The sequence below is a fragment of the Rissa tridactyla genome, chromosome 9 (genome assembly GCF_028500815.1).
Source record: "Rissa tridactyla isolate bRisTri1 chromosome 9, bRisTri1.patW.cur.20221130, whole genome shotgun sequence".
Taxonomy (NCBI): Eukaryota; Metazoa; Chordata; class Aves; order Charadriiformes; family Laridae; genus Rissa; species Rissa tridactyla.
Genome location: NC_071474.1, coordinates 13,856,411 through 13,867,676, shown reverse-complemented (window position 1 = coordinate 13,867,676; position 11,266 = coordinate 13,856,411). Strand labels below are relative to the sequence as shown.

General features: G+C 45.3%; 1 protein-coding gene across 1 annotated transcript; it reads right to left on the bottom strand.

The window, feature by feature from the left end:
- Window positions 1-2,743: 2,743 nt before the first annotated feature.
- TNFAIP8L3 (TNF alpha induced protein 8 like 3) lies at window positions 2,744-5,847 on the bottom strand. The gene has a single exon (XM_054213999.1). The coding sequence runs from the start codon at window positions 5,774-5,776 to the stop codon at window positions 5,276-5,278; it is 501 nt and encodes a 166-aa protein (XP_054069974.1). The 5' UTR covers window positions 5,777-5,847; the 3' UTR covers window positions 2,744-5,275.
- Between the last annotated feature and the right edge of the window lie 5,419 nt (window positions 5,848-11,266).

Here is an 11,266-nt window from a genome sequence, read left to right as displayed (position 1 = left end):
TTGTATCTGGGTCAGTCTTCATTTTTAGATTGCCCAGCAAACATTTTTCTTAATCTGTCACCATCTTTGCCTTTCTTGTAGTTTAATAAAATTCAATTTTATTTAAAAAAAAGAAAATTAGCTTGATACTTGTTAAATAGTCTTTGCTACCTCATGTAGCAGTGTTTCTGCATATTAAGAACTAGGTTCTATTTTGTTTCTCTTTGCATCTGAACAGTGATGAAGCATGTAATGCTGCAGAAGTCTTGAATCCATTGGTGATTTAAATGTCCTGTGTCTCAGCTGGAGGCATAAAAAGAGTGAGAGTACACCTGAGATCTTTTGAACAGCATTCTGTGTGCCAGCTCACATTATCCAATACTCCTTTTGCAATACTGCCAGATTATTGGGATTTGGTTTTAGGCATCACAGGAGACTTTGGGGTCTCTTGTTAATCATAGTTGACAGCAATAGTGTTTTGGGTTTTTTGTTTTGGGTGTTTTGTTGTGTTTTTTTTAAGTCCAATCCTAACATAACACACTATTTGCTGTAGTATTGAGAAGGAGCTGGGAGTTTGGGAAGTTTGACATAACTGCTGAATTGAAGGTGGTCGCAGCCCCGATGGAAATCGTGAGGCTGTTCTGTGTGGGGTGGCTGTTGCTGTGTACCCAGAGGGCATGCCGCACTGCAGTTCTGGCGGATGGACGGAGTTTAGGCCCTCAAGAACCTCAGCAATTCAGTGCTGGGAGTCCCTCTGATCTTCATCCATCATCCAGTTGTTGCTAAAATGAAATACAGCTGCATAAGTAATTATCCAAAGGAATAGTCTTTCATCTAGTTCTGTACTGAAAATCCTTTAGCAAGTATCTTCATCTTCTGTGGTGTTGCCATTTACTTTTCTTTGTGACTTGCAAGGATTAACCAACCTGTTCTCAGGGAAAGGGCAAGAAGGTGCACAGAAGTAGGCTAGAAGGAAGAGAGCATGTAATCCCGTTAGCACGAAGAAGCCTGCTCTCAAGAGGCAGCCAGAGGCCAGTCAGAGTATGTACTGACCTTTCTGAACTGGCAGGTTAACAGCGTTTTGGACCAAAACCCTACGTACCTGGAGATGCCACTGTTTTACTGCTCTGTGCCATGGGCAACTTGGAGTTCTGGACATTTTGGAGTCAACAGATAAGCGATTGTATTGGATCCGTATTTCAACTATTTTGTCAGGTTCTCCCCCTTACCCCAAATATTTTCAGATATTTTTACTGATACAAATACTTCGGTAGGAAAATTGGTGGACGTGCACCATGGCAGTATGGTGCAGTATGTTCTCCTAAACACAGATCACATCTCCCATGGTGTTATATTACTTGCTCCTGGGTGTTCCCAACCCCTTCTCATCCTGTAAGGACTAGAGAGAATAAATTTGTGTAATGGATGGCGCTATCTTGAGATTTTCCTGTGCTTGCAAGTAGTTCATAAATGATACTGCCTGATGGTTTCTAAATACTGAAAAGGTGGTTCCCACCTATAGATCCCACTAGTGGTTTTTCAGCATAAAAAGCTGTATTATTTCTTCTGTGTGGATAAGACTATGCATGGTCTCTTTCTGTCACTGAAATATGTAAAACTGGAAGTAGACTTGCTTAAGTCATCCAGTGAAGACTTGCTTTTGCATTTCTGTTCCTGTGATAAGAGTTAATCGTGCTTTACCTCTTGGTTCTCATCAGGGTGGGGTATTTATATGCCTTTCTGTGAGGATGTGTCTCCACCACAAATAAGATGACATGTTCAGTGCGATGTGCTCTTCTGTGGTACACGTACAATTTCCTTAGGATGCCAGAAATGGTCACTCCCTTGAGTTTCTTGAACATTAACATTTCTCTCTTTTTAACTTTATTACATCAAGTTGGCAGTGATGAAGCAAAGAATATTGTGTCCTGCCATGATATGATTCATAAAACGAACCTGTCAGCCATGTTTTACCAGCAGCGTGGCTCAAAACACCACTTACGAAGATTGCTTTAAACCTTTATTTTAAGGTAGTTGGCAGTTTTCTCTTTGTGCCAATCTTTAATTGCTTCCAGGATAATTGCCGTCTGAGTTGTTTGCAAATCCTGACCTCTTTCAGCCAGAACAGTTTGCCTTTTCTGGGAATAAGGATAGGAGAATATATGCTTGCACTTAAAACATTCTGGTAGGTTCTAGCACGGAAGCGTTTAGGGCAGGGATAGGAAATCTGTCAGGGACTGAGCTAAATACATCATGGAAAACTTGCAAGAAGGTGCTTGGTAGAGAGCTAGACTGTGGCGTGTTACATCTGCTGTGGCGCAGAACAGGCTGCCCGTCTGCCTCCAGGCACCGCGCCGGCTGTGCTGGGCGAGAGGCTGGTACCCCGGGGTAAGAAGCTTGTGCCGTTTCCTCCGCGTGGCCCTTGAGGGAGTTTCTGAGCCCGGTGACTGAACCCCACCGCTAACCACCCTGAGCCACCACCGTTTGTGAGCTCAAGTGCTCGAGACCTTTTGTGGAAAAACAGAACTTTCCTTTGCTGCTGGCGCGTGTTTGTGTTGCGTGTGTGTCGCGCAACAGAACTGCGGATTTCCAGTTTTCTTTTAAACCCATAAACTGTCCGTCTACCGACCTCCTACCTCCACAAAATCTGGTCATCAAAGAACATTAAGGTCGCAGAAGCTGAAGGTGAGAAAACTTAGATTACATGAATTCCCTCCTCTTACTCTTAATTTCAGTTTACATTGGATGGCAGAATAAATAAATGAAAAGGAAACAAAAAGGGCAGTAATCACACATTTTTAATCCACAAATATGATAATAGATCATATACTTAAGGTGACCTGAACATTGCCCGTATTTTAGCAATGTTATTACATACCAAGCTACAAGTACAAAAGTAAACAATGAATATACAGTATATGCAAGTATGAGAAATACTTGAAAACATTCTCTTTCCTTAAGGCTACTCAGATTTATAAATAAAACAACAGATGTTCAGCTGGTTTGTCTAAAATACCAGAATATGAATATTGATACTTGCAACACACAAAAAGAAAGTCACAGACACAGGATATCCCTTTCCTTTGGACATCTTGAATGTTGAATAATCTCTTTTTTTTTTTTTTTCTGGCTTTAAAAAAAGAACTTAAATTTGTTTGCCACAAGTGAAACAAACACGCAGAATCTGACGTGCGCACTGGGACAGGAGTGTTGGATACCATAAATACTGTTCAAAAGCATCAATTGACAAGTACGTGCTTGGAAAAATGCAACTAATGGTGCCTGTAAACATGGCTCTGCAAATGGCTGAACTTGAGACCTCAAATGTTGGTATTTCATTACCGTGCTGCCTTGCAAAGGAATTGTCCACCTTCATTGCTACTAAATATACGTTTTTATGGTTAAAGGAAATGTGTGAGGAAAATTCCATTGTTACAGACGGCTCTGGTAATGTCTTGTGCTGCCATTTTTACTGTGCTCCAAAATGAGTTCTCCTGGGAACAGATAAAAATCCATCTAGCGCTGCCCTAGTGAATACGTGCTCTGGGTATGTGTATTCTCAACCCTGTAAGGGCGTGATGGGCGAAACTGTTGTTGCAAGAGAGACAATATAGTTATTCTGGGGTGAGGAAAGAAGAAGAAGAAAACTTTGAAGAGTTTTCTCTACCACCATAGTATTTCAGAGTTTAAATGAGAAACATAAATTTTTCTTATCCTGAAGTAATGGGTGATAACACTGGAAGTCTTCCTTAGAGAGGAATGGCTTTTAAATATATTTTATTGTCTTTGTCAATTTTCAAGTACATGCATCTCTGTATTTTAATATATGTGATATGGAAGGTGTTAACCTCCAGGTAATGGAATTGTCTTCTATCTGTGGCAACTAAAAGGAGATGGTACATGACACCGAAGTGTCAGTGGATGGAGGTGAGTCTGGAGGATAAGATGCCGAGGGTGAGGAGAGGAGAGATTTCCGAACATTCTTCTTTCTACTTACGGTCAGCGAGATTCGGCAAGTAGCAAGTTGGTGTATCTGCTCTGCCCTGATTCTCCCTTAATCCTAACAAAAGCGTACAGAAACCGGTATTTCTCTGCAAAATGTTTTCAGTTTGAAGACATCAGTGTATTTTGTTTAAAAAAAGGAAAAAGAAAGTCACTGAAAACATTCTGAACAAACAAGTCACTTGTGAAGCTCACCAGAGTCACCGCGACAGTTCTTCTAAGACTCCTGTGGAGATACTACGCTTGGATGGCACCATAAGCGTAGCGGATGGGCTTCCTTTTTTATCACACCTCTGTCTTCCCGTAGGCACAAATTAACATCATGGACACGTTAAACCGAGGGTTTTATCTAGGCTGAATATTTTGAGGACAGGGCCTGTAAACGTCACTTTGTAGCTCCATTGGTGTCTTAGTCATGCTCCTCTTCACAAGTGCAATTTCAAAATCTTCCCAGAGTATTTAGTTCTGGCCAGCAAAACAGCAAGAGCACAAAGAGCAGCACAACCTTCAGCCTAAACTCATCTGATGTTACCGAAGAGGGCTACACCAATGTACTAATTTATCTAGGTTTGTGGTTATCTTTGAGCTTGAACTACTGAGCTGCTTTTCAAAATTAGAATGAAACCTTCTCTTGTTATTCTCAGGTATAAACCAAAACTCTTTAATGAAAATATTGCTTCATAGAGCAGCTCTTTAAATTTTCTCCCACTTCTACTCAGTTTGCATTATTTGTTATTCCCCTAGTAGGCTTAAATACTATGTAAAATCAGAGATGCCTTCTCATATTGATCCCTGGTCCTTTTGAAAGGAGCGAGCTTAATCCATTACGGCCCTACTTTCTGCCTAAGCTTTTTCAGTTAGTGTGGGAATAATAAAAACGTACGCACCAAGGGCAGCCTGGGGGGAAATTCCATGCGTTGCTCGTTGCCGTCACCTGTCTTATTTTTACATAGCCATGTGTTTGAGTTTACTTTCTTTTCACGCCTTTAGCCTTGAACAGAAAGCCAGGAAGATCATGGTGTATCGCCATCTGTTTCTGAACAATATACATCAGCAGCCTTGTTCACTCCGCTCCTTGGAAAAGACTGAATTATCTGAACAAAACATTAAAATTGATAGCTTTCTGATTGCAGTTTTCCACTTCATCACGAGCCTGGTGAGCACTTTCTGGCCCCTGCTGGAGACTCTGGTAAGAGACCAGTAGGAAGGAAGCTCGCTTGCTCACCACAGCTCGTGAAGGGTGGCCAGTTCTAGAGAGAAGTTTTTGGTTGGTTTCTTGTTTTTGAGTGTAGTTTCAGAGGACCTTCTCATCAAGTAGTTTGTTGATGCCGTCGCAGATCTTTTTGAGGTATGGCCGACAATCCCCATCAAGACTGTACAGGGCAGTTAGAAATTCCACATCCGCAAAGTGATTGAAGACGTGGTTGATGCGCCCGTGGGATCTCGGTGTCAGGTGTCGATCTACTAGTTCATGCAAAAGGTCTTTACATTCGTTCAGAAGTTCTGCAAGAACACTTCTGTCAAAAGTGTATTCTACCTCGTAGAAACTGACAATTGTCATGGCAGTTTGGTTCAGCTTCTTCCTGAACTTGTCAACGATTTCCAGCTCTTCCTGGTTGAACTGATTATTTCGATAGAGGATCCCGATTTTTATTGCCACTTTAATCAGGTCTTTCATAATTTTATGGGCTTCCTTTTTGTTTCTCGTGTGTTCCTTTGTTACTTTGTATAGCTCGTCGAAGATTTCGCTGCTCGTGTCATCAATCAGCATGTTGGCCATGGTTTTAGTTGCCATTTTACTCAGGATCTTTTTCTGGGCTTGCAGTGCGAGATTCTTGGAACTGAAACAATCAGGACCTGTTTCGGGGTAGCAGAGAAGGAGGAAAATGTTAATGTTGTTTGATGAATAATTTTCACAATCAGTTAAGAAACGCAGTACCGATGTGCTTAACCCAGAGACTGTGTGTGTCACGGATCGCTACGTGTAGTCATGGCTGCAGTAACGGGAACACTTCCCATGCTGTATTCCCAGGTATCCTTGGGGTCTCAGACATCTGTGTTTTAGGTCTTGCTGTCACTGAGGTTTTTTGCTTACAAATAAAGAACAGAATATCCCGGCAGGGGATATCTGTGCTGGTTCTTTGCCAGTCTTTTAATTTTGAAGTTCAATATTAAAGCTTTCTTGGCAGAGGGATCCATTGAGATGTTGTGGTCAAAATAATACATAAGCTATCACAGACAAGCAAAATGAGAGTGACATTTGGCTGATACTTGACAAATAAATACATGAACCTGAAAAAAATCATGGTTTTGGTCATTGGGAGGCACTGTTGTTGCATGGTTAGACTAAGCAGCATCTCAGCTAAGGGCTAAGAAAGCAGATTCATAAGCCTGGATTTACTTTGCTTTAATCTCTACTAACGATGCCTTTCCAGTTTGTTACCTATTTGCAAAATTATAGAGTGTGATTTTTGTAAAATGTTGGTGCTTCAGTGCATGCGGTTCCTGACAGATAAAAATACCTGAGCTGTTTGCTCTACATTTATCAAATAGGTATCTTGGATTTTTTTATCCTTTATGTATCTGTGCAAGTTTCCCTCAGCACCCGAGCATGTGGCTACTCCCGCTGGACTTTATCCAGTAACTATTGGTGGAGATTAATTTGACCTTCCTCTGTTTTTCACATTAATGTTGGTTTTTAACTGACCCTATGTGGACAAAGTAAAGAAAATGGAAAGATTTCCTATGAAATAATCATCCAGTTCAATACTCGGGTAGTGGAGTCTCTGTTGAGTCAAAGCGCGTTTTATTGTTGTAGCAAAACGGTGATGGGTGTGTGTATTATATACTCGGGCTTACAGCCGGTGAGGTGAGCGCTGGCTGCTGGCAGAGCGGCCTCTCTGGTACGAGACGCCTTCCTCGCCTTCCCCTCGCGCAGCAGAGATGCCCGGCTTTCCCTGCCAGCTGGGGACCCTGCTCTGCTCACCGGGAGATCAGAGCCTTGGACGGAGGTAACAGCGTCCTTCGCCAGCTGCTGGGGAATCGAACCACTAAGAGATTAAAAACACCAATAAAAATCAAAGCTTCCAGTCAAAGATTTGACTCTGGAGCCTGTGTGGGTCGCAGGCTGGTTGGGTGAGCTCCGGAGGCCCTTGCCAGCCTTCAGGACTCGAGTGCTCAGCTGAGACACCCCGCTGTCGCCCCTGCGCAGCCCTCAGTCTGTGTGCGTCTGTGGTGGAGTCTGTCGCGCAGCCTGGCTCGCGCCGCCCTGGGGTCACCGCAGCCTCTCCTTCCTCCCCGGGCTCCCTCCCCGCAGGCTAAAGGCGTGCGGGGTGCCAGCGCTCGCTTCGAACAAGTAACGCTCTGAATTTCAATAGTCTGCTGTTTAAACCCGATTTTTCAAGTTAGCTAGAATACTAAAGTTGTCATTTTTCTTTGTGCGCTACTGCTGTATTACTGAGCAATATGAAAGAGTAACATTAAATTTCAACTGAACCACCACCTGGAAAAAATAATTCAATGTGCTTCAAAGAATTGCCTGTCATTTAGAGAGAAAAGTGTGGGGCTGAGCTGCTGACTGGAGGAAATAGAAAAACTGTGATTTAATCTAGAAATGATAAAACCAGGATGAAAGCATTCTTTCACTTAGCAGTACATGGGTATATAAATAGTATCCGTGATGAATAATTACGTGCATTTGACACAGTAAAATGGAAGATTAATATTAGCGTCTGTTTCTGTAGTAAGCGTTTGCAATTAATCAAGTGGACGCAGTTGTTCCGTATCTGTTTTGATCAAAACCTGGATATAATTGCAGTCGATTTTCAGAATATTAATTTCACTGACGGTCATGATACTTCAGCCTCCGTGTCATTTTTGCCAGGCGAGAGCCCGGCTGGCTCCCGCCGTGCCCGGCTCCGCTGCGGGGAGAGGGGGAGCTTTGCAGAACCCGGGCGATGCTGGGGCTGAAAGCGAAGCCTGCAGTGGTGGCGCACAGAAAAGGGGGACGAAAAAGCACCGCCTCCCCCAGGACCAGCACAGCCACCAGCACGTTCTCAAACACGCGTGCAGCTGCCCTGCCATCTATGCGATTTCTGAGAGACAAAATTTGACGCTAAATTAGCAGGTAAAAGCTTCTAATAAACATGGTAGTGAGGTTTGTCTGGCACAAAAAAAAAGTGGTTCAGGGGTATGTTTCTATAGTCAAAGCCCTGCCTTTCATCCACAAAACTGAGCGGAGTGCGACCTTCAACGATGACAGCCCTGGGTTTGGTACCTGGAGCAATGGTGACACAGCTGCCAGCAGAAGGTGTGAGCCAGGAAAGGGGCAGTGCAGCCCGAGAGCATCAGGCTGAGCTTAACTGGATGTTAAGGCTGGGCCAGTCTTCCATGGCAAGTCCCAGCTGTGGGATCTGCTGTTTAACAGATGAGAGGGAGCTCAGTCTCATGATTTCTAAAAATAAAATAAATCTGTTGTTACATTGGAGCTGCTAAACTCTTCTGAGGAAGCTGTATTCCTTTTCCTCTATGATTTCCTTTACCAGGCCCTAGTGCTATATCCTCCTCCTCCTCCTCTCGTGTCTCTTGCTCTCCTTGGTTCAATCCAAGACGCCAGTTTTGTGGCTCATGTCCCTGCTGTGACCCCCTTCTCCCCTTCGCGCTCCTGTCTCACCATGGCACCTCCAGCAGCCGTGAGTGCTCAGAGCCCTCAGAAACCAGGCAGATCCTACTACTTTGTGCACACTCCTTTCCCCCGGCTCCTTCCATGATTTGTCCTGCTGGGTGTATTGTAAAATCTGTAATAGCTGGTAACGAGTTTCACCACCGGGACTGCTGTGTGCTCTCTCCCGGTCAGCTGTACCCAACAGACAAGGTCCTGGTGGGGAAGGGCTGCACTCTGTGGGGACACAGGACAAGCTTGTACGTTGGTAGCATTCTGTGGAGCTCTATGTTAGATAGAGAAGCTGCAGCCTGCTGCCACAGTCCCTCCACTGCATCGGGAAACCACTGAGAAGCTCAGGGAGGAGGACAACTGGTGCACCCCAGCTGCATCAGCAAGCTGCCAACCCGGCCGCCGGCATCGGCGCTCGCAGAGGCTCAGCCGTGGTCTCCACCTGCCCGAGCGCCTGCTGGTGGGGTCGGACAACGTGCGTGCGATGAGGAGGAGGCAGACGACAGCCATCAGCCCGTTTGTGCAGCCTGGACAATGGCATGGGGGCTCTTCGCAAAGGGCTGTGCTCAGCGTCGCGGAAATTCAGGGAGTGCAGAGTTTTACGGCAGCGTATGCTGGAAGGAGCGAGAGATTGTTTGGATTCCTGCCTCCAAAATCATGTAGTGCTCAGGCAGCAAGGTGACGCCTGGCCTTTCAGAGATCACAGGTGGTTAGCCACATGATTAAATGCAGGCTTTCATGGGGACGGCAGGTTTACTGTGGCAGCCCTTTCTTACTGCAGCACATTGCTCGTTACACAAAATACAACATCTTTGCCTCCTACAGACAGCAGTTCTATTTTCTGCTTGCTTTCATACAGCAAAACAAGTCAGCAACAACATTACAGACGCTATTAGCTTTCAGGAACATTACACCAGAGCTAAAAAAGAAAAGCCAGCCTCCGAGCGTGCTGCTTTGCTGGGTTATGGTTAGCCTCCATCATAGAAGGCCTGACGTCTTCGTTTTTATTAAACTAAGGACCAGTTCTGCCTTCAGACCTGCTCTCTCCCCCTCTACCTGTCATTTAGAGCTGTGCATGATAAAAGCTATTCAAAAAGCCCCGGGTTATGGGATTGATCCCACAAGAATCTTCCATCCTTTTGACCTGCGTTCCCGCAGCGGGAATGGTGCGGAGGGGACAGGCTCCCGCCCCCCGTCGGGACGCTGTGCTGCTCCCCCCAGGGACCGCCCGGCCTCTGGCACAGGGCGCTGAACACGACAGCGCTGCCTCGCAGCCACTAAACTTAATAACAGGATTGCTTAATAACAGAGTTGCTTAATAACAGAAGTGCGGAAAAAGTTTGGCAACTCTAGAGAGTGAATGTAAGAGTTTTATATTTTGAGAGTTTTTGAGACTAAAATGCAAGAGCATCTGTAATATTCACCAGATAGTTTGATTCCAGATGGCTGTACCAAGAACAAAATGATTAGAACTAAATGCTCAGCAATACTATTTTCATGTAAATACCCATTCAGCCACTCTGCACGGAACACACGGCAGAACCAGTGAACCAGAATGTGCTCCCACTATGCCCAGGAGAGAGCACGGTCCACGTTTTCTGAAAGCAATTAGGCGGACATGGAAACAACCCCCCCGGGCACATGAATCCATTTCCCTCCCAGTTAGCCACTTCTTAGTCAAAGCCTTAATAAAGTTTTGCAGCCAGGATACTTTCTCCCCCGGCACATGGCTGAAAGGCAGGTTGAAGTGAGCTCTGGAGGGCGTGCTGCTTCTCAGGTGAAAACAGACAGAGCGGGAGTCCATCCGCAGGGTTTTGGCAGAGTTCGTCCAGGGCATTTTTAATGGCATTGGCAGCCTTGCTCGGAGAGAAGGGATACAAACCAATTTCTTTGGTTTTGTCACGCCTGGGAGTTGTGTCTGCGCCTGCTGCAGCTTGTACCACTGAGTTACCTCAGCCACTGACTTCACCTGGCCTAAGGAGAAGCCCACGTGGAGCTGTGCGCCTTATCTCCCGCCTTCCCTGCGCGCAGTTGCTGGTGGGCTGTTCTCGAGCCGCTTGCCAAGCAGTGTGTGTGTGTGGGGGGGGGGACACACTGAGTTAGCTCGACAGCATCCCGGAGAGGTGAGCCGAGCTGCTGTAAATTAAAGGACTGAGCTAAAAAACATAAAAAACTGAGCTAAAAGAGGCTGCAGCCTGGCAGGAATGGGAGGCGATGGGATCGGCAAAGGTTCTTGCGTCTGTGCTGCAGCTGTACTGTAAGCAAGCAAAGGCCTGAATCTTCACTGAGCAAGAGGGAAATGCGTAGGAAAGTAAAGATGATGAAGAGGCTGAAATATTTTTAATACTCCTGAATCCTCAATTTTCAAATGTAGTGCAGCCTCTGCAGCAAAAGACAGGCTTTAAGGAGTCAGCAAAGCTGCTGGAAATGCGGGCATCCCTCCAGCTGCCAGCAGTTGCTCAGGCTGGTGGGAGAGGGACTAAGCCCAGCGACAGGCAGGCTCTGGGAGCCTGCTGCGGTATGAGACAGCTGGGTTGTGAAAATCATTGTAGAAATGTGCTGGTTTCATGATTTGCGTGACCCAGTTTGAATGCATTTGTGTTTTTTAACCCA

Bases quoted from the DNA above. Each gene is read 5' to 3' on its own strand.
- TNFAIP8L3 (XM_054213999.1), bottom strand. From the start codon at position 5,776: ATGGCAACTAAAACCATGGCCAACATGCTGATTGATGACACGAGCAGC.